The sequence below is a fragment of the Telmatherina bonti genome (assembly GCF_933228915.1).
Source record: "Telmatherina bonti genome assembly, chromosome: 3".
NCBI classification, from domain to species: Eukaryota; Metazoa; Chordata; class Actinopteri; order Atheriniformes; family Telmatherinidae; genus Telmatherina; species Telmatherina bonti.
In genome coordinates this window covers 18,569,165-18,593,330 of record NC_136621.1, presented here as the reverse complement: position 1 = coordinate 18,593,330, position 24,166 = coordinate 18,569,165, and the positions used below count along the sequence as shown (strand labels likewise).

Here is a 24,166-nt window from a genome sequence, read left to right as displayed (position 1 = left end):
TACACGCTTAACCATGCACATACACACACACAGCGACAGTGCAAATGCCCTTAAGCCAGTCAGCAAAAAGCTCTCCCTTAAATGTCAAAACATTTGACATTACAAACACCCCCACCTCACTCCAGATTAAGAGCGGAGAGAACGCAGCCAACATTGCCGGGGAGCTGGTCAACCTGACCCGGGGGCGGATCTATGCCGGTGATGTCAGCATGTCCGTCAAACTAATCGAACAGCTGCTGGACATCCTGGACTCTCAGCTTCAGGCCTTGAGACCAGCCAATAAAGAGCCGGCAGCACGTAATTACAACAAGGTAGATTGCTTCTGTCATCAGCGTGGATGTGTACTCGACCTTTTCTGGAAATGAGAGCAGAAATGTCAGTGATGACAATTATAACAATTCTAATTATAGATTTTTGTCTTTTTTCCAGCTACAGAAGAGAGAACGAACATGTAAAGCTTATGTTCAGGTAAGACAGATAGATGGATAGATATCTAGATAGATAGATAGATAGATAGATAGATAGATAGATAGATAGATAGATAGATAGATAGATAGATAGATAGATAGATAGATAGATAGATAGATAGATAGATAGATAACACTCTATGTCTTTCTCTTTCCTTGCAAGGCGGTTGTTCAGACAGTTGACAACCTGCTGGGCCCTGAAGCTCTGGTGTCCTGGGCAGATATGAGTCCTGTTGACCAGTCCCGCTCTGCGTCACTTCTACTAGATGCAGTGGAGAAAGGAGCATTTCTGCTGGCTAATAATCTCTATGAGGGGCGCTTCAGTGACAGGGCACCAAATATTGGTATGGGATATTTTCTTCCTTGCTTGTTTTGTTACACATTATGTACAAATGATAACTCATCAAGACTGTGTTTGTGATATTTATCAGATCTGGAGGTGTATGTGCTAAATACAGAGGCAGACATTCAGGACTTGACGTTTCCTCACTCCTATGACAGCGACAGCATCCTACAGATTTCAGCACTGGCTCTACAACAGTACAGCAACAATGGTCAGTGGCACCCTGCCTACCTCTTGGAACAAATTAATCTCAGCATAAAAATGGCAAACTCAAGACAAATGGTTTGTGGAGGTTAAACCAGTCCTCATAGATCACAGCTGCAGAAGTAAAAAAATATAATGCATAAGTGTCTACAGGTATCTTTTACTGTAGATCATTTTAAATAGAGAATTTCAGTGTTTTCACTAAGTCATTCTCCCCTGTGGTTACCTCTGCAGGCCAAGTAAAGCTGGTCCTTTCCCTCTATAAGAACTTGGGCTCCTTCTTGACCACCCAGAACTCCACCTTGCGTCTGGGTCTAGGGCTGGGCCAGAGCTCAGATGCCAGGCACAAGACCCTTGTGGTCAACTCTCATGTTATTTCAGCCTCTGTGCACAGAGGCTCCAACAGAGTGTACCTCACTGAACCGGTGATCTTCACTCTCAGACACATTCAGGTCTGTTTTAAAATCTATTTGGTTCCAAATCAGTAACCACTACAATGAGTATATTCCTTAATAAACTATTTTGATATATGTTATGATGTGTTTTTTTTTTTTTTTACCTGCAGCTGGAGAATCACTTTGGTCCGAACTGTTCTTTCTGGAACGCATCAGGAGTCTCTGGGAGTGGCAGGTGGTCCACACAGGGCTGCCGCCTGTTACACACCAACAACACACACACAACTTGCGCCTGCAACCATCTGTCCAGCTATGCTGTCCTCATGACATACCAGCAACCTGCTGTAAGTCACACACCACATATCAATACACAACAAGATTTAATTTCATTTCATGGTTGACGTCCACATTTGCCAGACTGTCACTGTTCTTACGAACCATATGAGCCTGCAGCTTAAATATGTTATCTGTATTTCATCTGAGGCAGCTTTCAGCTTTCACTGTGCTTAATTTGACAAATATTGAGCTGATATTGACAAAACACACACACACATTTTCTATATATTGGGATGCGTATATGTGTGTGATCAGATAAGAGCTTGGAAAGCCTGATTCAAAATATTACTGCTATTTGTTTGGACGGCCATGCATCAGACGTTTACAGCACAAATTCAGATCCATTCCCATCTGCCAACATGCCAGTTTGCTGTGGCACAGCTAATACTTTACCCCTGCTGTCTTCTGCAAAATGTTTAAAAACTAAACTCAGGAATGGATGATTATTTTGGGCTGTAGCTGTTGCAGAAACACAGCAGGATATTTTGTCCAGACATGGAATGATATTAGCTGTTCTTTGTAAGAAATCCTCTTTTTGGCTGGGATTTTTCATATAAATGGATCTTATGCAGCAGAGAGGGACCCAGACTTCTTTGTAGACTCTGGGATGAATCCACATATTCTAGCTATGTCAACCCATGTGAACCTTCTGTTATCACATGAATAAAAATCATGCACTTTGCTTTCCCTTTCAGTTTGGGGCCGGAGTAGAAGAGCTTCTGGTCTATGTGGTTTCCTGGGTCGGCATCTCTGTTGCACTGGTGTGTCTGGTTACCTGCCTTATCACCCTCTGCTGCCAGGGGGTGCCCTGGCACACAGACCACAGCACCATCCACTGCAACCTATGGGCCAATCTGCTCATCACAGAACTTCTCTTCCTGATCGGTGCAAACAAAACCAAATACACTGTTAGTATTTTACTACTGGACTATAATGTCATTCTGCTTTAAATGATGTATCTAAATAATATGCACAAATGTTGAATAGCTTTGGCTTTTTTTTTGTTTGTCTGTTTGTTTTATTTTATTTCTAAATTTTCCAGGTTGTGTGCTCCATCACTGCTGGCCTGCTGCACTTTTCCCTACTGGCAGTATTTTGCTGGCTGTGTTTGGAGGGGGTGGAACTGTATTTGCTGCAGCGGGAGGTTTTTGAGGGACGAAACTCCAGGAGGAAATATTTTTACCTCTGTGGCTACTCCATTCCTGGACTGGTGGTGGCTGTGTCTGCAGCTATTGATTTCAGAGGTTACGGCTCAAAAACAGCGTAAGTTGATCTGTGTATTTTTGTGTGTTTGTTTTGTTTTTAATGCCGCTAATAACAATACATTTCATTTATAAAGTACTATACACTTCTAAAATAAATATCAAAGCGCTGCACGGTAAAAACAAAAACAATTCACAAAGACTTTTCTGAGCTTTCTACAGTGTTATAATGTTGAATACTCATCAGACATATGAGCAGCGCCATTTTTTTTATCACCTAACGCACATTTAAGTTTCCCAGCACTCTACGTTCGGTTTCCATGGCAACAAAAACTTGGTTATTGAGAGATTTTTCTACGTTGAAATTTTAGTGACGTCTTGGGGGAAAGACTTAGTGATTGGTTATCTTCTCTAGGTTGTGCACGTTCATGAGAAGAAAGCCACACCCACTTTCACTGATCAGTATAACTACTCCGAGCAGTTGACCAATCAGACGCAGCCCGCAGGCAGGTTATAGGGCAGAGCTTTCTCTGTCCACTTGTTTCTGGCAGAGGCTGATCTGAGAGGATCAATACAAAATAAATGAAGGAGTTTGGGGAAAATGCTTGATTATTTCTTGCCCTTCTGCACTTGCATATTAAATTAACATCATTACATCTCTAACATAGGTGTATAAAGTAGAAGTAGAAGTAGAAGTAGAAGTCCTGTCCAGCAGCTCTTTCTAAAGAGTCGCTAAACCAGGTGAATTTAACTAGCTCAGCTCCACTGCAAGGTAGATGAGCCTGTTAGTGAAAACACCTGTTCTAAATGCATCAGTCGATCCAAAAACATGGCAGGACTTCTACTTTATTTTTACTTCTATTTCTACTTTATACACCTCTGATTTCTAAATCCTAATGGCAGATACCAGAGTCTGTTTAAGTTATCATTTTTCTTTGCTTTGTTTTTTATGTGTCTGTGTTTATGTGCGTGTAGATGCTGGCTGCGCACAGACAATTACTTCATCTGGAGCTTCCTTGGACCTGTAGCCGTCATCATTACGGTGAGAGCTCATGCTCTCGTGTACACATATGCCTTTATAGATGTTTTCTGTTTAAGTATAAATCAACATTAATATTAATATTTATATATTTTTCTGCATTGCTTGTTTTTGCACCTCAGCTGAACCTGGTTGTTTTGGTGATGACCTTACATAAGATGCATAGCACAGCTGCTCTGAAACCAGACTCCAGTCGCCATGACAACCTCAGGTCAGTTAGAGCATCTCCTTCTATTTTATCTTGAATGATTGTGTGATAATCACTTTGTGAGAATACATTTATGTAAGTATGTTTTCAGAATCAGACCTTAAATAGCTTTATAAAACTTCGATTTGTTCACTGTCATTGTTTAGGGGCTATACAATTCAAAATGTAAAGTTTTATACATAGATTTATACCAGTCCTAAAGCCTTGTTCCTACAGTCAGCAGACAAGAAGTTCAGGCAACTACCTAGAAAATTAAAACATCTAATCAATATGCCAAATTAATAACTCATTTTCTTGTTTCTTTTTATTTATTTATTCATTTTCAAATGCCATTAAGACATGTCAATTAACAGGAAAAAAAAGCTCAACTATATCAGTAATTGTAACTTGTAGGAGTGGAATGATCATGTTTGGACCTCGTGTTGCAGTCACTGATACAAGAAAATTTTCATCAATACAAAGAATAATTTAATTATTTAAATATCTGATATTTAGAGAAACAAATGTCATACATTATATAAAAAAGCTTAAAGTGTAAAATAGATGGGTTTTGAATCACGATAATAATCTTAAACCCTGACCACAGCTTGGTCTATCGTAAGACAAAGGTATACAAGTTGCAAGGAGACATTACAGTCGTCAGGGGCTAGCGGGGACTGCTGTGTTCTCCAATGGCAGAGTAAATAGTTGCTAGTGGCCACTACGCACTTGGCTTAGGCCAAGTTCCAGCTTTTGGGACTCGGTTGTTTAGTCACATTGGCTAGTCCTGGCACATAGCAAATAGTGAATGCCTAACAGCCACTAGCTCCTGCTGGAGCAACCACACAAATTTTTTCTGTAGCTCACTAGTCTTTTATTTCACAAGCTCAACACAATGCATGACAAATCATTTTAAACCTTACGACAAGATAGGTCAGGATTGGTTCCTTCAGCTATTTACATGGAATACACATAGAGTCTGACCTCCCATTTCTGTGGCTGAAAAGGTTATTCTGCAGAAAGCCATTGCAGAACCAAAGTATGCATGACTAATTCGACTCATAATTTATCCAATACATAAATGGGGAATTTTGACTTTTGAATGTTAAATATGCATTTTGTGTTCTTTTTCTGCAGGGCCTGGGCTGTGGGTTCCTTGACACTTCTTTTCCTGCTATGTGTCACCTGGTCCTCAGGCCTGATGTTCCTATCTGGCCCATCCCTCCTCCTGGCTTACCTCTTCTCCTCTCTCAACACTGCCCAGGCCCTTCTCATCATTATACTACACTGTACGCTCGCGAGGAAGGTCAGTCAGTGTACAGTATCTCAGTCATTATGTAATTGGAAGTGTCTGTAACCTCCTATGATGTGACTAAATCCATCTTGTGCATTGTTGAATGTCTTGAATGTGTAGGGTCAGAAGGATTACGGCCGCTGCATGCGTCTGTCGCATTGCTGTGCAACATCCACATCAAGCTCTCCAGACTCAGTGAAAGGTGCTGCCCTTCGCTCCAACAGCCGCTACACCAGCAGCCAGGGTCGCAGAGCCACTGCTAACAGACAGGTTCAGAACTATACAACATATTACTAAAAAGCTTTGTCTCTCTGTGTCTGAACCAATTTTGATCATATGTAATATTTGTGGTCCAGAGCCGCATCAGAAGGATGTGGAATGACACTGTTCGCAGACAGACCGAATCGTCTTTCATTGCCGCAGATGTTAACAACACTCCTACTCTAAACCGAGGTGAATTTATCAGGATCTTTCAAATGATCCATCTGCTCCTGCTGTAGGTAAACAATGCGGTATTCATTTTATCCTCATCTCTTTATCATTAGCTGCTTTGGGAAACCATTTCCTTACTAACCAAGTGCTTCAAACTCATGCTGGGGCTTCTCCTTATGACACTATGCTAGCCCAGGGATACAATCAACCCTTCACTTCGACAGGTAAATCTCATGGCAGTTGCCAGTACTCAGTCCACCTTTAATTTTTATTCTATGCATTGTCTTGTTGTTGTCTGTACCTGTCCTTTTCTTATGAGTATTGCCCATTAAACACCCACGTGAACGTTTTACGCTCCACTCAATACCAAAATGTGCACTTTGCATGCAGATGTTATTTAGCAAATTTTTTCCTCAAGATGAACTTATTTACCCAGTAGCTATAAGAACCACCAGACATTTAGATTGTTTCGTTTGCCTTTTTCTGTTTACAGTATGAACGTGTAGATTTAGAAGTTTAAATGTTTGGTTTGAGTGTGATAGTTGTGAGTTTGTTTATTTCTGTTGTTGGTTTTAATTGTCTTTTTTAAATGTGTTTTGTTTTTTTTGTTTTTTGTTTTTTTTTTTCACACTTTCCTTCTCTGTCTCTCTGTCTTAACGTGGACCAGTAGGAACCTTCAGAAACAAGCAGAGTATGAGCTTTTCCCTCTTGTGCTTCTTTAAATCCACTCCCTTTGTGCCCTGTGGTTCAATTAATAGTTTGTGCATTATTTGCACCCTGTAACTTTACACAAACCATGATGCATTATGCGTATATCGTCATGTGACAACATACTGTAACCAGACATTTCATCAAGAAATATTTCCAATACTCAAATCTTCTTGGTAAAGCCCCATCTTCAACAAGCACACAAACACCAATCTATCTTCATTCATTCATTTAATCATTAATATGTCTCACCTTTAATCAGTATGTTGGGTTTCCTAGTTTTTTTGTAATTGGTGTTTTCTTGTTTGTCCATCAGAGGGTGGTGTGTCACAGAGCCAAGAGTCCTGCGGCTTGGACAGTGTATGTCTAAATGGAGGCTATACCCCTAATACCTTCACCCTTCACGGCCTGGGGACAACGCCCGGGTCCCGAGCTGGCGTGGTGGGCAGTGCTGACCTTCTGAGGGATGGAGGAGTTGGGATAGGAGGCGACGACATCTCCCCAGGCCTCCTCACACCACATGGGGGCACAGATTTAGGCAGTGGAGGTGGGATGCGTCGCAATCTGTCAGATGCAGCTGCACTGGAGAAGATGATTATCTCAGAGTTGGTGCAGAGCAATCTGAGGCCTTCAGTTCCAATGCCAGTTCCTCCTGAGCGTTATGGAAGCTTGGCAAGGCCGCATCACCACGAAAGGGCAGCTCTTACTCACACCGCCACTTTAACTCGACATGCACAGCCGTCACAAGAGGGCTGGGCGCATACAAGGCAGCACACGCTAGACAATGAATCACACCCTGCAACACGTGGACAAGATCATGCCACAACACCACGCTTACAAGATGGCTGGTCGCACGCACGTGTTTCTGGAGATTCTGAGTCCCGTGAGCTCCTGAAAGATGGCGACCGGTCGCAGCTACAAAGTACTCTGAGCCGCCGCGGGCATCAGGACAGGCAACAAGCACGTCCTCCTGATGTCCAGGCTCGACCCTACTCCACCCTCAGCCGCACCCCAGGCACTCTGTCCCGCAACCGCAGCACAGTGGAATCCAGTGGAGTCACGGACAGAGATAGGGAGAGAGACAGGGATCGTTACCGGGACAGGCCCCTCCCACCTCCTCCTCCACCACCACCACAGGAGTCTGAGCCCCTGTACAAAGCTCTCGAAGAGCCGTTGCTGATGAAACAGAGAGATGCAGGCATAGAGGCATGGCGAGGTGGTCAGGAAAGAGAGAAGGATGAGACATTTCTGCTGAAACGAGATGCGGCCAATGACGAATGGCGAGCAGGGGTCGAGAGGGGAAGAGATGATTCTTTCACCTCACAGAAGCAAGATGGTGAGATGGATGAATGGAGAGCTGGCATTGAGAGGGGGAGAGAGGAATCTCAAATGTTGGAGAAGAGAGATGGAAGGTTGGAGGTGTGGCGAGGAGGACAGGCTGAGCAGGAAGAGACTTTTATAACTCAGAAGAAAGATTTTGGGATGGATGGATGGAGAGGTGGGATGGAGAGAGAGAAAGATGAATCCTTGTTTCTGAATGACAGGGAAGGTTGGAGAGCAGGCCTTGAACGAGACAATGAGATACCGAAGGATCGAGCACTCGATGTGTGGAGAGGAGGGGTGGATTTGGACAGAGAAGAATCCTTCATGTTTGACAGCAAAGATGGGGGTCTTGATGGAAGGAAGAGAGGGAAAGAGCGCGGGTCTCTTCGGTATCATGGAGAACGACAGGATTCTGATGGCTTCACCCTACCGTTGACTCCTGACCTTGACCTTGACCCTGACTCCTCACCTATCTATGCCCGAGATTCCAATCCCTCGCCTCTCTACCCTACAGACCGATGCTCTCCACCGCTCAGCATCTTCCCTCGAAATTCTCCCCCAACAAATATATTTGCTCCTAGGGAAAACAACTCACCTCCTAGCAACCTTTACTCCCGCCACTCCCCGCAGGTGTACAGCCGCAGCAGTTCTCCTCCTCGCTTTTACACTCGCACTTCCCCACCAACCCTGTCGTACCCCGACAGCAGCCCTGAAGGCCCAGAAGAAATAAGCCCCACTGGAGGTCAACCTCAGCGGCCTGCTCTCGAACTACCCTATAGCCTTGGGCGGCCCCCGCTTGGTCCTCGACCCAATCACCTGCAGACCTTCTACCAGCCACCACCGCTGGCTTCCAATGGAGAGACAGGGTATTCAGCAGAGCCCACTTCTGAGGGAGATGATGGACAGATGCAGCGGGTGACGAGTCTGTGACTAGGGCGGTGGTGATTGGGGAATAGATACCAGGGAGGAGGAGGAAGACAGTGATAATTCCTACTAACATCGATGACCAAACTGATAGACAATAGGAAAATGGTGTTAAAGATGATGATGATGGACTACTTTCTTAAAGGGATACTTGTTTTGTTTTGTTTTTTAAGTAGGGTTGTGTGACGCACTTATGAATAGTCAATGTCTAAATTGCAGAAGATGGCAGTCAGATCACTGTCGGGATGGAGAGCCAGTGAGGAGTTCTGATATTTGGCTGTACTGAATATTTCTGCACTGAATCACTGAGGTATCTGCATTGCTCGACATGGTACACGGTTGCAGGCACTTGGTTGCATAATTTGCAGTTAATAGACTATGACTGTAAATTGTTTAGTCCCTAAAACATACAAGACTTGAAAAATGAGCTAAAATCTTGGAGAAGCACAAACACTTACCATCGTTTGAAACCTTGCAGTAATGCCCGATAGTAACGAATAAAACAAATGCGACAACTTCTGGCAAATTTAGTGGTAGGACACAAACAGAACCCACCATGCTTACAATGATGCATATTAATGCAGTCGTTCTTAAGAAGAAAAGGAAGTTATGTCTGAAACTGAGAGCATTTTGATAGCGATCTTCTGCAGGGCAGACCGTGACTACTGATAGCTACCTCACAGAGCCCAATTAAGAAAAGAAATATCCCTTTAACACTTAAGACAGTCAATGATGGCTCCTCCCTGCTTCTATCTCCTGATCACCACGAGATCTTTCCCCTTCCATCTTTTGTTACTTTTGTATGACTGTGATTCATTCATAGTTCCTCCTTTTCGTCTTCCTATCCCACCTTGGCTTTCTTGAAAACCTGTGTGTCAGCCCCTCTCATTGGTGCTTCTTCTAATTGGTCCATCGTCTAAGTTTCTATTGCTTCATCGGCTGGGTGTTTTCCCTCCCTGTAGCAAACAGTGTGTCAAAAAAAAGCACTTGTGTGTTGCCAAAAATCCTCTCAAAGAACATGTGCATGACTTTATAGTAGCTCTACAAAGCTACATACCGTAGAAGGACATGCTGATGTGTACATGCAAGTGTGTGTGCATAGCTTGACAAGCATGTGTGTGTGTATGTGTGCGCGCGTGGAAGGATGTGTATATGTGTGCCAGAGAGAAAATGTGTGTATATAAATCATTATTGTATAATTAATGTATCACATTGAAGCATTTTATCAAGACCGACTGGAGGGCCTCCTACACATCCCCTCCTTCTGATTTTGACTCTTGACATGTTCTATTTCACATCAAGACCAAAACTTATGCGCCCACCAACCCCCCCCAACCTGCCACTAACCGTTCACAGTGGAACTTGTTGCCATGGAGTTTGTCATAGCAACCGAACACTTTTACATGATCTCTGCAGAGCCAGAGATCATGTAAAACCTCAGAACTTTTCTGCAACCCCCTGAGATCCTTGTACATATCGACCTCAAGTGTTCTAATTGTCTTGTATTGCTATTGAAGTTCCAGTAAACATGTGAAATAAATGTTCCTGTCTTTCTGTTTGTGTGCACACAGAGAGATGGAGGCATTCAGAAAAGTATGTTATACTTATATTAGAAAACAGGGCCAGAAATATTGATTAGCTGCAAGAAAATCTGAACCGAACAGCTGCCAGAAATGAAAGGATAGTCCCACTCTTTATACTCTGACTGCAGACAGACATATTGTTATAGACACTTTTATCGAACACCTGCAGTAAACAGCTGCTATTTTACAAAAGCCAAAACCAATTATGAACCGAAAGATACAGATTTTTAACACATTGTAGCAAGTACAGCAGATGATTATTTATGAAAGTCTGACTGAGCCTTTGAATTTAGGTCACATGACCTGGCCCAGGTTAGATGTTATGTTGTCAGCTTGGTCTGTAATCAGGGACACTAGTAGTGTGGAACAAACTAAATGAGAGGAAATAAGTCATTTTTAGTAAAAGAAAAAAAACAATAATTGTGATTATTGTCTGAATATGTTCATAGTGTTTTTCAGCAACTTTTTAAAATATATGTATTTCCAAAAAAAAGGTCCATGTCTGTTACTCAGATTTGTTTCAAACATGTTTACACCACAGTAAAATGAAAAAAGACTGCTATTGCACAGGTAGACATTATGATAGTGTAGCCATATTTTCCTTAAGAGACAATGGGTTGATTTTATGGTGAAGGCAAATGGAGACTCCAGTGATGAAGAGGAGGATATTAATTTCAGGTATAGGAGAAGGATAGTCAGCAAATGAGAAAAGTTGAGACAGAAGATATGTCAGGACTATATGTTGACAAAAAGTACATTTAAAGAAAGGTATATGATTTAAGTGACAGGATAAAAGAATGTATGATTTCTCTTACTCTAATAAAACATTTTTTTCAACAGTTTGACTCATTTTTACATCTTCACAGAAAATCATTAAGGAAACAACTGATGAAAGTCTAAGATGTAATAACTTTAAAAAGGGATGTGCATGTGCTTCATCAAAGGGAGCAAAAAGATCACACTGATGTTTGGTTTTCATTCTTTTTTTCATTCCTTTTTACAGTGTTAATTCCTTAAACATTTTAGCCAGCTAACTTACTAGGTTTATTGTTAAAATCCCACAAATATCTGACAAAAGTCCAACTATATATTTTACTTAATGCATTTCATTCTTGTTGCCACCTGAAAAAATCTGTTCATTTGGATTTTGCAAGGGGAACCCCTGAAGTCTGTTTTGTAGTGTAGACACTTTATGACACTATATTATACATTATAATAATTTTTAAAAAAAACACAGGTTGAGAAAATGATCTCAGACCCAATCAGCTGTGTCATTTCCTTATTCATACATCAGTAACAACATCACTTCTGCAGGCTGTTTATCTGTCTTTGTTTTTTTTTTGTTTCCTTTAGCGTCCTCTCTGCCACCCTTCCACACTTCTTACAAGTGAAATTCATCAAAGTCATTGGAATACTACTTTCATTCCCACCTGCCTTAAAGTATGCAGCTATAAATGACGCCTGATTAAACCTTCATCTGCTCATTGACTGCATTCTTTTAAATTTAGATGTAGCACCAAAAGGGCTTTTTAACATTTTAGACCCAAAACCTTAAAGCTGTCCACAGAAACAGTTTTGAATATCATGTTTAGAAGAAAAACACAATAACGAAAAACCTATATGACAGGTTAAACCTTCTGCTTCTAATCCAAATCATCACAACTTTAGCCATGAATTAATTCTGTGATCGACAAACACTGTGATGGAACTTTTTTCCCTAAACATGGTACATTCATTTTCTGTTCCACTTAGTCCAGTGAGAGGTGGGGTATATCCTGGACAGGTCACCAGTTTATCACAGGGCCAACACAGAGACAACAACCACTCAAATTCTCTCCTAAAGAGAATTTTGCAGGACTATTTAATCTATCATACATCTCTTTGGATGATGGGAGAAAGCTGGAGTACCTGGAGAGAATACATGCATACCGGGAGAACATGCAACTTCTCCCCAGCAGAGGCTTGAACCAGTGACCTTATTGCTGTTAGATCACAGGGCAAACTGCTGCACTATGTGGTTTCAACAATGTACAGTAAAAGTCAGTTATATTAAGCAATATTTAATAAGGTGGGTCTACACCATTTTTGACAAGTCCGATATAGTTGCAGAACAGGAAAATAGTGGCACGTGTAAATGAAAAAAGGAAATAATGAAGTAGCTAAAAATTACAAGCGCTCATTGAATTTAAAAACAAAATTTGTGGAAATAAACAATCAGTGATATTTTTCATTGCTTACAACAGTCGATCCTGAAGTGAATGGCTTAAATCAGTGTTGCACATGCGCTTGTATTTCATTGATAACACATAAAACTTTATTTGAACCAACTAAGCCATTTTATAAATGTTTCTTCAGCATTCTTGCCTGGTTAACCTTACACAGTGGCCAAATCTAATCTTTTTATGGTTTTTATATCTTCTTCATAAGATGTGCAAAGTTTTAATCAACAAATATGTTGGCAACAGGGTGCTGTGTAAATGCTACATTAGGATCAAGAACATGGTAGTGTTGATGTAAAATAGCATAGCAGAACATCACATAGAAGTACATTACCTGCTACATAAACTTGCAGTTGGACAAATAATGTTTAAAAGTCACTTTACTCTGAGTATTTGGTCGAATTTCATTGTTTGTTCTTGGTAGGTATCTGCTGTTGCCAGTGTCCCTCAAGGGACCCCCTCCAACACGCTCCATGATGGGGGCATCAGAATAACAGACAGAAGACACCATTATGTCTTTATCTGTTTTTTACACAAACAAGCTAAAGGGCAATAAGTATACATATCATTTTTTAAAAAAAAGATTAAGTGCTACTTGCATTTATATCTTTCCTTTAATCATACTTGTTCATACATTTTATGTCATACCCTCAACTATGGCACAATGTATGCAGATGGACAGACACATCCTATCACACCTAATGGTACAGTACAATACATTAGGGATATCAGTTTCTTTCTTGCTAAGGTGTTTGTGCTTTCCTTTAACAACATTTAACAACAACAACAAAAACAAAAACAGCTACACAATTTATTCAAGGTTTGTAGAAAATATATTACATCCTAAACATAACAGAGTGGTAATTAACACTAACATGAAGATCAAAAAGTGCTTCGACAGTAACGTTTGAGTTGTAAAAAATATGCATTTACAAGTGATGTATAGGGTGATAGTGGTTCCTGTGTTCAGTCTCATAATAAGTACAAAAGTTGAAGTGCTCAGGCTTCTTATACTACCACTTTTCTTTTTCTTTCTTTTAACGATCACAGTTCTTCTTTCCATAGCTTTCAGTTTTTCACAAACTTTATTCACCCGCTTTCTCACACACTAAAAATACTGAGGTATGTTATTTGATTTCACAGGAAATGGCCTCACATTCTTCAGATTTCTTCTAAATCCAAACCAGATTCAGGTAGCAGGTGGACGTTGGTGCATGCAAGGGTGGGAAGGGGTGAGGTCTAGCAGACAGTATGGTTCGGTGACGAGAGGCTGTCTGGGGTTTCAGTTGGAGACAGATCCGACCTCGGGCTTTTAAACATGGATGAGATGTGGAATGCCTGGGGAAAAACACAGATGCACACTCAATATGAAGCTTAAGCCGACTCTGACATGTGGATATGCTCTGATGCACCAAAACAAACAGCAAGGTATACTGACCACCCAGTAAGCAGTGAGAGCTCCCTGTATGTAGCCTGTTAACACATCCGATGGGTGGTGCCTATAATCTGAGATGCGGGTCAGGCCTGTGTAGATTGCCAACAGGACCAAGAAAAACTGCAGCACGGGCCTCAGAAGCCGAGCCCCACGCCACGTTAAGCGTGCCTGCAAGTAAAACTGTGAGGAAAAATGTGTTTTAGTTCACTGGCAAACAAAACCTTGATCATCAAGAACATCTACCTGAAGCTGGAAACTGTGATGACGGTAGTCACTCATTCTTCCTGTAAGGTCATTTCCATTTAGGTCAAAAGATCACAAACAGTGAAAACACTCATGTAAATATATTATCTTCAATTTTTGACCCTTCTTCTGCTATTTCCATCCAGATTCACGTAACGGAGATACTGTTTACTACTATACTTCCAACAGAATGAAACTTGAATAAAATGAAAATGTAAGCAGCAACATGTAGATATGTGACTCTCTAATCAAGTTTTGTACAGCATGCAGACTTGAACAAGGACTTTGCAGGTGACAGTGCACAGTCTCATAGTTACTATACCTTGTATTTTTTATTTCTTTCTTTTTATCATGAGATTGGGCTGACCACTGTCAATTCTAAGGTTTTTTGTGTGGTGCTGCTCTGTATTGATAAAAACCTGATTTTGCTAAGTGATCCATTATCTTATAGACCGGAAATTCTGTGTGGTTTTGAGTGTAAAATTATCTCCATGAGATAAAGTTAAAAGCTATGTTAGGTATTTTTTTTCTGCTCCAACCAAGCACAGATTCACAGAAGATGAAAAATGTATTTAAACATGTTTTTCTGTCACTGACCGATCAGAAAGGAAAACTGAGAGAGAGAGACTCCTGCAGTGAGAGATAGACCTCACTCTCACAGAGAAGTGAGGGAAATAGTTCGAGCTTAGAGCGCTGTCATGAAGTGCTTAAAAATAATACAAATGAAGCACTTTGAAAACTACTAAAATTTGAATTTCTAAAATGGCTGCAAGGTCTGTTTACAGCAATTAATTGTTCCTCTTCCAAGAGCCAAAAAGAAACTAGATTTACATGAAATTGTTCACAACTGGTCTGTTAATGTCTTCTCTGATTATTTAAAAGAAAACATAAAAATCACATGTGGCAACATGTGGCAAAGCTTTAGTCATGTTTTTTGAAATGGCCTTTTTGAAATGCATCAGTCTTCTTAAGATGTTCGCTAATAAATGTAAAATTTAGTAGTGAGGATGCATGACAGAATTTAGTTTTGACAGCTCTTTTTTCACAGTCATGTCCATGCAGGTGTGACTGTGCAGTAACACATCACCCGTAATCTGCTAAATATTACTGGAGGCGCTCCAGACCAGTTACAAGTCCAGCACTGATGACATTAACTACCATTGCTAAATTATATTGCACAGGCAGAGCAAATGACCTGACACATCTTATTGGCCTCTATTGGATTGTTGGCATCAGATATATTTATTTTCACTGTGATAAGGTGTTTACAGTTGCTCATAACTGGTGTGTATAGAAATGAGGTCTGAGCTTTATGCAGTTTTTATGTTTGTGTCACTTGACTTTACAATAATTGTGCACAATTCAACTATCAACCCAACTATCTAATTAAAGGCTGAGATATATCTTATTTCAAAACTGTAAAAAAAAAAATCTTTAACTTTATATCTAAGCCTTTTTCTCACCACAAATGTGGTTTTAAAAAAAGGAATATAAATTGCATTCATAGAGGCCTTTTTTGTCTTGTTGACCAAAGCCTCTTTCACACAATGTGTCACACATACTCAGTTATACACATACCACTTCCTGATCTATATACACTAGTTTTTATCCATCATAAATCCATAAATGGAAGCCATGAGGGGTCCTATGTCTTCTCAAGTTACAGTAACCTCAATATATGGTATGTGATGCCGCAGCATTGGCAAATATGGCTGGGGAGAGGGAAGTCTGCTGGGCTTCCTTACTTAGGCTGCTGCCCCCGCGACCCGCCCCCGGATAAGCGACAGAAAATGGATGGATGGATGTTGATGTGTTTTGTCTACATCTCCAAAATATGAACCAATTCACAATTAATCCATTTTCCTCCATTTATTCCATAAAAATGATATTAAAAACAATTTTCTGTCTCTGTCTGAGAAGAAATAAACAGAGAGTCTCCTGCAGTAAAAGAGAGACCTCTCTCTCGTAGGTAAGTATTGGTAATGGTTTGTTGTGTCCACGTCTTCAAAATATAAGCATCGTAACAATCTGTTCATATTTGTCAATTTGTCTAATAAAAGTGATTTTTTTTCTGTCACTGATGAGAGAGAGAACAAGAGAGAGAAAGCGAAAGAGAGAGAACAAGAGAGAGAGAGAGAGAGGGAGAAACTCTGGTTGGTCACACAAGTAACAAGTCCAGGACATTCCTCTTCTCAGCAACACTCTCCATGCCCTCCTGGGAATCCTGAGGCATTCCCAGGCTGGTATGCTCAGCCTGCCCCAGGGTCTCTTTCCAATGGATTTACTCCCCAACATACACACGTACAAACAAAAAATTAAAGAAAGTTCTCCATTAAACATCTAATTACAGAGCCCTAAACGCCTCAACTGACTCTGTATGGAGCAGAAGAAGCAGTTTGACTCGAAGACCCCAGATTTGGAAGGGCTGACTTTGATCCAAGCTACCTCAAAGTTCGCTGTGAACTGTTCCAGTGAATGCTGGAGATTACAGCTTAAATTGGCCAACAAAACTACAACATCTGCATGACAACAAATACGATCCGTGGTGCCTTGAGATGTTGACCACGAGCGCCACCAACACGATCAGTGACAAAGAACTTGTATTCCTACATTTATTTTTGTTTACTTTTATCTTGTCATAATACCGATTTGTAGTACGATATTTTACTCCTAATTCTTTCATACTGCAGGGTTTTGTACTTTGGACTGCTGTGCTGTACATTAAGGATGGTTCTCAGTAACATACATTTTATATATATATATATTTATATAAAACCTTCTGCATGTGACTAATTTGACCCATACAGACATTTACATGTCCAAACGTAGTGCTCCAGGGCTCTACACAAATATGCACGCAAAAACACACACACACTTTGACACAATGGAGTTGAGTTGAGACAGCGAGGGTGAGGTCACACTCCCCCACAGTAAAACAAAGCCATCTCTGTTTATCCCATATCTCCCTTCATTCCCTCTCCTCTTTTATTCCCTCACTTTCTGCTGCTAAATGGGCAGATGAGTCCATGTGTCACTTTTTCTCTCAAAGAATTTCAGTGTGTGATAGAGTCTGGAGTATGAAAGACGATCAATTCTTTTTTTGCCAGTGTCGGTGTGTGTGTGAAAGAGAACATGGATATACTCACTGCTAAATAGAGCATAGTGTACATAGCAAAAGAGGCATGGCCAGAGAAGAAGGACTTCCTACAAAAGTAGAAAAATATTCAGAACAAAACATAACCAAAACAAATTACATGATTAAAAATACACAGAAAAGTGTCTGTTTCTACACACACACCTGGCCTCCTCTTCTAATCGGTGGTCCGTCTGGTGACAGGTCACTGCTGCAACATAGGTTCCAGGCGTGCAGTTGAGAGAGGCATAGGTGATGCCACAGACAGACAGGAAGTGAGGTCTCAGCCGCCCAACGCTGAGCTTGGCCATGTTGGTCAAAGACTGGCCAATGCAGCAGCCGAACAGGAAGCAGCCCAGCTCTTTGTACAGACAGGACACATATAGGTTCCTGACAAAAGCTTTTGAACTGATGCTTTGAAAGCGCACCCGGTAACACTCTCCAAGGGCAATCTGTAAATAAAGATGTAATCAGAGAAGTCATTACTTTCAATTCATCCTCTTACTGTAAGAAGAAGTAGGTATGCGCCAGCTGCTGTGAGGACTGGATGAAGATGTTGTGTACTCACGGTGAGGCCAGTGATGATGATTCCCCCAGCAATAAGTAATTCATCTGGGATGGCTTCTCTGTGCAGGTATGGATAAGTGATGCTATGGTCCCCACATATGAAACCCCTTCTGTAAGGACTCACAGCTTTCAGCTCACATGCAAAGAAAGGGATTGATGCTGAAAGTGGAGAATAAGACGCAGATGAATGAAAGTGCTTTGAAGGCTTTAACTCCAAACAATTCATAATTAACAGGTGACATTTCTGTTCACTAGAAACTAGAAACATAACAGGGACAAGAAAAAAACAGTAAAAATTGTGTGGAAAAAGGTGAGGAAGAACTTATAAAAAGCAAACATCAGCAAATCTTAGTGTCACTCCTTATCTGCATATGATATTCTGTGTTACTCTTCAGTGCCAACAAAGACAAGGTATCAATTGAAACTTTTAGTGCAAACACAAGCATCCCAACAAAGTAAACCTGCACAATTTGCTTTGATGGTCGAACATGTTTTATAATTAAGGCTTTGTTGCCAGAAGATCTGTGAAAAAGACCTTTGATAAACAAAAATCAAAACAGACTTTACAACCTCAATTCCAATAAAATTAAGACACTGTGTGACATGTAAATATAATTTTTTTTTTTAAATTTAAAACCCCAAAAGGATTTGCAAATCCTTTTAAACTTACATCCAATTGAATCCATTACAAAGACAAGATATTTAGGGCTCAAACTGATAAAGTTTGTTGTGTTGCAAAGATTCACTCAATTTGAATTTGATGCCTTTAACTGGGACAGAGGCAACAGACAACTGGGAAAGTTGAGGAATGCTAAAAAAAAAAAACTAAAAAAAAAAACACCTGATAGGAATGCTTACATGTGAAGAGGTTAATTGTAAACAGGTGAGTGTCATGAGTGGGTATAAAAGGAAAGGACCCGAAAAGCTCAGTTGTTCACAAGCAAGGATGTGGTGAGGTTCACCACTCTGAGAACATCTGTGTCAGGAAATAGCCAGTTTAAGAACAATGTTGCTCAACATATATTTGCAACAAACTTAAGGATTTCATAATCTACAGTTCATAATATCATTAAAAGCTTCAGAGAATCTGAAGAATTTGTTGCACATAAGCAATGAGGTCAAAAACCAACATGAAATCCCATGACCTTCAATCCCTCAGGTGGCACTGTGTTAAAAACCGACATCACTGTGTAAAGGGTTTTACAACATGGACCCAGGAAGACTTCAGAAAACCACTGACGGTTAACACTTACAGCTAAAGCTATAAAGTTCAAGTTAAAACTCTACCATGCAACACAAAACTCATATTTCAAAACACACTGGCCAGAAACACTTCTCTGGGCCCACGCACCTCTGAGATGGGCTGACGTAAAATGGAAAAGCATGCTGTGGTCTGATAAGTCCGCATTTCAAGTTGTTTTTGGAAATCATGGATGCTGTGTCCTCTGGTCCAAAGAAAAGAAAGAGTATTCATTTTGTTATCAGTACAAAGTTCAAAGCCGGCATCTTTGATGTTATGGAGGTGTGTTAGTCCCCATGCCAGATGTGAAACTTCCACATTTGTTAAGGCACCATTAGTGCGGAGAGGTACATACGGGTTTTAGAGCAACTTGTGCTGTCATCCAAGCAATGTCTTTTTCAAGGATGTCCATGCTGTTGACTGTAGAGCATAAAGTTGTGCATGAAACAAGAATGGAAAAGAATTCCACCTGCAAAGCTTCAATAAATAAGTGTCCTCAGCTCCAAAACACTTATTGGGTGTTGTCAAAAGGAAAGATGATCTAACATAGTGGTAAACATGCTCCTGTCCCACCTTTTTTGGAACATGTTGCAGGAATCAAATTACAAAGTGAGTGAATGTTACCAAAAAACAGCTAAGTTTTATCAGTTTAAACATTAAATATCTTGTTTTTGCTGTGTATTCAACTGAATATAAGTTACAAAGGATTTGCAAATCATTATGTTCTGCTTACATTTCATTAACTTCCAACTTCACTGGAATCAAAATTGTGTTATATACTTGTTTGCAGTCTAGAGGGGTTGACTGAGCTGAAGTAAATCCACTTCTTTTATTAAGTCAGCCTTTATTCTTATAAATATTATGATGTCTGGCAAGACTGGATCTTGAAAGTCCTGAACTTTAATCCACACACCAGTCAGTGCAGCCATTTTTTCCCTTCAATTTTTTGCTTTGTTTTCCTTGTATATAAACACCAACAGACTATTAAACCAAACAAAGTTCTTTGGTTACACAGAAAATACTTCTGATCTGCCTGACATACCTTGTTTTCATTACAGACTTTTCTGTCAGACAATATATTTGTAAAAACCTACCTAGAGGCTGGTTTTGCACACTTCAGCTGAATAGTAAGAGTAGCCTGCAACCAACATTTTGTTTTATATTAAGAGTCTGTAGACTCTTTAGTATGAGATTCTTTGTACCTACAAATGCATTTCATGCAGTATTAAAACCTATCAACGCTCACTACTTGATGCAGGCAACTTGAGCTTGACTGCTCATCCACATACGATGACACTAAATACACTTGTAATTACAGCTGAAAATAGTAATGTTGGAACAGACATTGAAAACTAATCACTCAGGGAATTTGACATGAGGGATTTAGGAAATGTGAAAGGCTCTAAAGAGGAATAATTTAACAGGAAAATATGGGTGGGAACCCTCACCTATTCTCTACACAACAATTGGGAATGTGAGGGGTCATAAAACTCCTCCACTGGGATGAAAGTGAGTCAAAGAATTAAAAGCAGAAAGATCCCATTTCCTGAGTGAATGCAAGCTGAGTGGAAGTAAGGAAGCTCAACAAAGAAACAGCCCGAACTGCGCATGTGCATGAAAGCATTTCTGTTGATGGAGAAAGAAAGAGGGGGGTTGTTTGTGACTCCTGTTCAACTCTTCCCAACAAAACAAAAGAGTAAAGGCTGCAGCAGACCAGAGCCAGAACCAGCCTCACACATCTCTGTTTGTCTCTGGTTGTCCAACCCTCGCTTTTTTCTGTCTGTTTTGCATGCCTGCACACACAGACGAAAAAGGGTGGAGGGGAGACAGAAGCAGAGAAACAGAGACTTCTTGCAGGACTGCCTCCCTTCTGCACATATCCAATCTGTTGTTGATACAGACGACCTCCCAGTCCAGCTTTTTCCAATTACCCACCATTGCATAACCTGTTGCTTGTCTCATATATGGACCATATGAGGATGGGTCCATATATGAGATATGCAACTGGGTCAAATGGGAGTAATGGGCAGGCACACATATGACTGCCCATTACCTACATTATGTAGAAACACACACACACACACACACACACACACACACACAATTGCATTGCACATTTATTTATTTATACCAAACTGAATTCCCCTGGCTCGGCTACCCTGAGAACTAGAGGTTGTCATGGAAACTGTACAAATCCCTGGGCAATGCACAAACCAGCTGGTACAGAAAGCTCAAGTGCAGGCGAGAGCAAAAATAAGAGGAAATGCATTTACATTACATGTACATGGAGAAAATGAGACTTTTTTTCACCAAGCTCTCCAAACTTGGAGTTTCTATGCGGCTCACATGCTTAAGGCCCACAAGCCTGATCGTCATATTTTAACTGCTGATTGCCTTTGTTGACTAAATAAAATAAAATAAAAATGATAAGAGAAAGGAACAACTAGTGAAGTGATCCTTTCTACAAAGCTTTAAACAAAAGTTTTTAAAGCATGGCATCAGTTTTTTGTTTTGTTTTGCCTAAAGAAAACTAACTGCTTACAAAATTCTTGGTTTGACAACTTAATATGAAAAAATGCTCTGAACCTTTCACCATTATCAATAAACTACGAAGTAAACTCTCTGTAATTTAAAATAAAGCACATATTTCATAGTCTGACATATATACATATATAAAACAATATAAAATGTAGTTAATATATTATAAGAAAAATAAATTAAGCCCTGTGAAATCACTTTTCCATCTACCCATTAACAACATCATGTTAGTCTAATGAGGGGGAAAGTAGTAGAAGACGTTATTTACCCAGGAAGAGGCAGAGGAGGTCTAAGCCCACTAGGAGTTTTCTTTTGGATAACGCAGGACCACTTATTTCTAAAAGTTTCTTCCCACTGTCCTTCTCCATCCCCATCCCTGCTGCGGCCAGGCTGCTCTTGTTGTCTGAAAGTTTGAGCTGGAGATCCGCACTCGGAACGGCCACGCCGGCTCTCTGAGTGCCAAAACTATCAAACATGACGGACAGGCTGCGGGCTGAAGCTCAGAGTGAAAAACTTGTTGGCATCGGAAACTGGGCAGTGAACTCCTCTTGAGCGCTGCACGGAGACTAGAAGTGTAGACAACCTGCCGGCGCGTTAAAAACACTCCCTGCAGCACCTGTTGACGTGTTGCTGCGCCGTCAGAGAACGTAACTAGTTTCTCATTGTGTGTCATTCGAGTCTGCAAGGCTCGTCTCTACTTGTTGCATATTCGTCACCTTGAAGATATGGGATGTTTGCGAAACACACTGACGAAGATAAAATCTGTCCCGCTTACTTTCTCCGGCTCTGAGGATGGGAGAGTAAAACATTTCCCAACTCAGATGGGACGGAAAGTGCCCACAGCCTCAGACATGCCTTTATGGATTCCAAGACATTTGCTCACAGGACATTTGCTTGCAACACTGAAAAGAAAAAGAATTGCTCACAATTTAATTAAATGAAAGAAAAAAAAATGTTAACAGCGAAAAAAAAATGATAGAAATATGAAATGACATGTCAGCTATAATGAATATATATTTATTTTATTTTTTTTAAATGTAGGTTAGAAATACTTTTTAAAAAAACCAATGCACTGTAAAATTGATTTAATTTGTTTTATCACACCTAAGGTCACACTTTTTTTTGTGAGACAAATTTGAAAAGACGTAAGTATTTATAAATACTGACTGCATAAGGTGACATCAGATAAACTTGGCAAGCTTTTGATAAACTAGTTGGAAAACTAAGACAAAATATTGTTACACTGAACTGTATTATGAGGTTAACTGGACTAATCTTAATCCACTTTCTGTCTGATTGTCCTCACCCCTGGAACACTCAATCACAGTCACAGTCACAATCAAGACAATTATCCCCTGAACCTTAACAATGGAAACCCACCACCCTCAGCCAGTGACATCAGCCTGTACTGTATTTCTATTATTCCATGGGGACCGAAACAGTGAATTGTTGCAAAATAATGATTTACACTTACATTTTTATATCTTACCTCACATTATATTAGGTTTTGTCAAGCTTAACATGTCCACTTCGTCATCAATCAACATCAATTAATGTAAAAACACTTATAAAAAATCTGAAATATATTTGCTAAACAGTATACATATGCAGTGAACTCAATTATGTACTGAAAGTCTACTATGTGCTTATTAAATGCTAATATTACTAACAAAAAACTCCACTCTTTCAGCAAGCTTCACATGACAGGGTGGACGTGGCTCATGACAGGAAGAAGATTTGCATAGGCCATATTTTGGAAATGTTACACATATTACAACAGGCATCATACATTCATGACCTGCTCCAGCAATCATCAGGTGAGAGGCAGGGTACACCCAGGACAGGTATAAATACAACGTGATTTCAGAATAATAATGTAATTATAAGGTATTTAGTCTACTAATGTGTCCCTTACAAGGTGGACATATTCTGCTGTCTATTAATGTTGTGTGCATTATTAGTTTATTTTTTCTTTTGAAGAAATAAAAACTGTAAACCAATTTGTGAGCATTTAAGTCTTTTTCTATTACTGTTGTAAGTAATTGTCTAGTGGGTAGTTGTCTGCATACCATCAGGATGACACACTGAGTGTATGGATGGAAGCAGATATTCCTCCATCATGGCCATTAAGTTTCCGTTTGATGCAGAAAAAGCATTGTAGAAATAGTTAAAAATGGTTAGCAAAAACATTTAAAATAAAAAAAAAGTTGCCAATATTATTATTGAAGCCAATAAAGGTTATACCTTCAATTAGGCTTAAAAAAATTCAATGATTTGTGGTAGATCAAGAAAAGGTTGATATTGGACATGCTTAATGTGGTAGGCTATATCAAAATCATATAGCGTATATGAAG

The 24,166-nt window shown here is 40.2% G+C and overlaps 2 protein-coding genes across 2 annotated transcripts in view; one reads left to right on the top strand and one right to left on the bottom strand.

The window, feature by feature from the left end:
- Nucleotides 1–11,212, top strand: part of LOC306774633 (adhesion G protein-coupled receptor L1-like) — a 32,574-nt gene extending 21,362 nt beyond the window's left edge. Inside the window, 15 exon segments of the mRNA XM_079264769.1 lie at nucleotides 126–311; nucleotides 430–468; nucleotides 631–811; nucleotides 899–1,021; nucleotides 1,249–1,466; nucleotides 1,580–1,753; nucleotides 2,441–2,653; nucleotides 2,788–3,008; nucleotides 3,923–3,989; nucleotides 4,109–4,197; nucleotides 5,311–5,479; nucleotides 5,588–5,737; nucleotides 5,824–5,920; nucleotides 6,013–6,123; nucleotides 6,924–11,212. Coding sequence (XP_079120895.1) covers nucleotides 126–311; nucleotides 430–468; nucleotides 631–811; nucleotides 899–1,021; nucleotides 1,249–1,466; nucleotides 1,580–1,753; nucleotides 2,441–2,653; nucleotides 2,788–3,008; nucleotides 3,923–3,989; nucleotides 4,109–4,197; nucleotides 5,311–5,479; nucleotides 5,588–5,737; nucleotides 5,824–5,920; nucleotides 6,013–6,123; nucleotides 6,924–8,860 — 3,975 coding nt within the window. The 3' untranslated portion in view covers nucleotides 8,861–11,212.
- Nucleotides 11,213–13,895: 2,683 nt separating this feature from the next.
- LOC306774955 (phospholipid phosphatase 3-like) lies at nucleotides 13,896–22,288 on the bottom strand (the record flags this gene model as incomplete). The annotated part of the gene is made up of 6 exons (XM_079265149.1): nucleotides 13,896–13,994; nucleotides 14,095–14,271; nucleotides 17,481–17,538; nucleotides 17,633–17,919; nucleotides 18,036–18,193; nucleotides 22,081–22,288. 6 exons carry the CDS (start codon nucleotides 22,286–22,288, stop codon nucleotides 13,896–13,898), a joined length of 987 nt encoding a protein of 328 aa, XP_079121275.1.
- Between the last annotated feature and the right edge of the window lie 1,878 nt (nucleotides 22,289–24,166).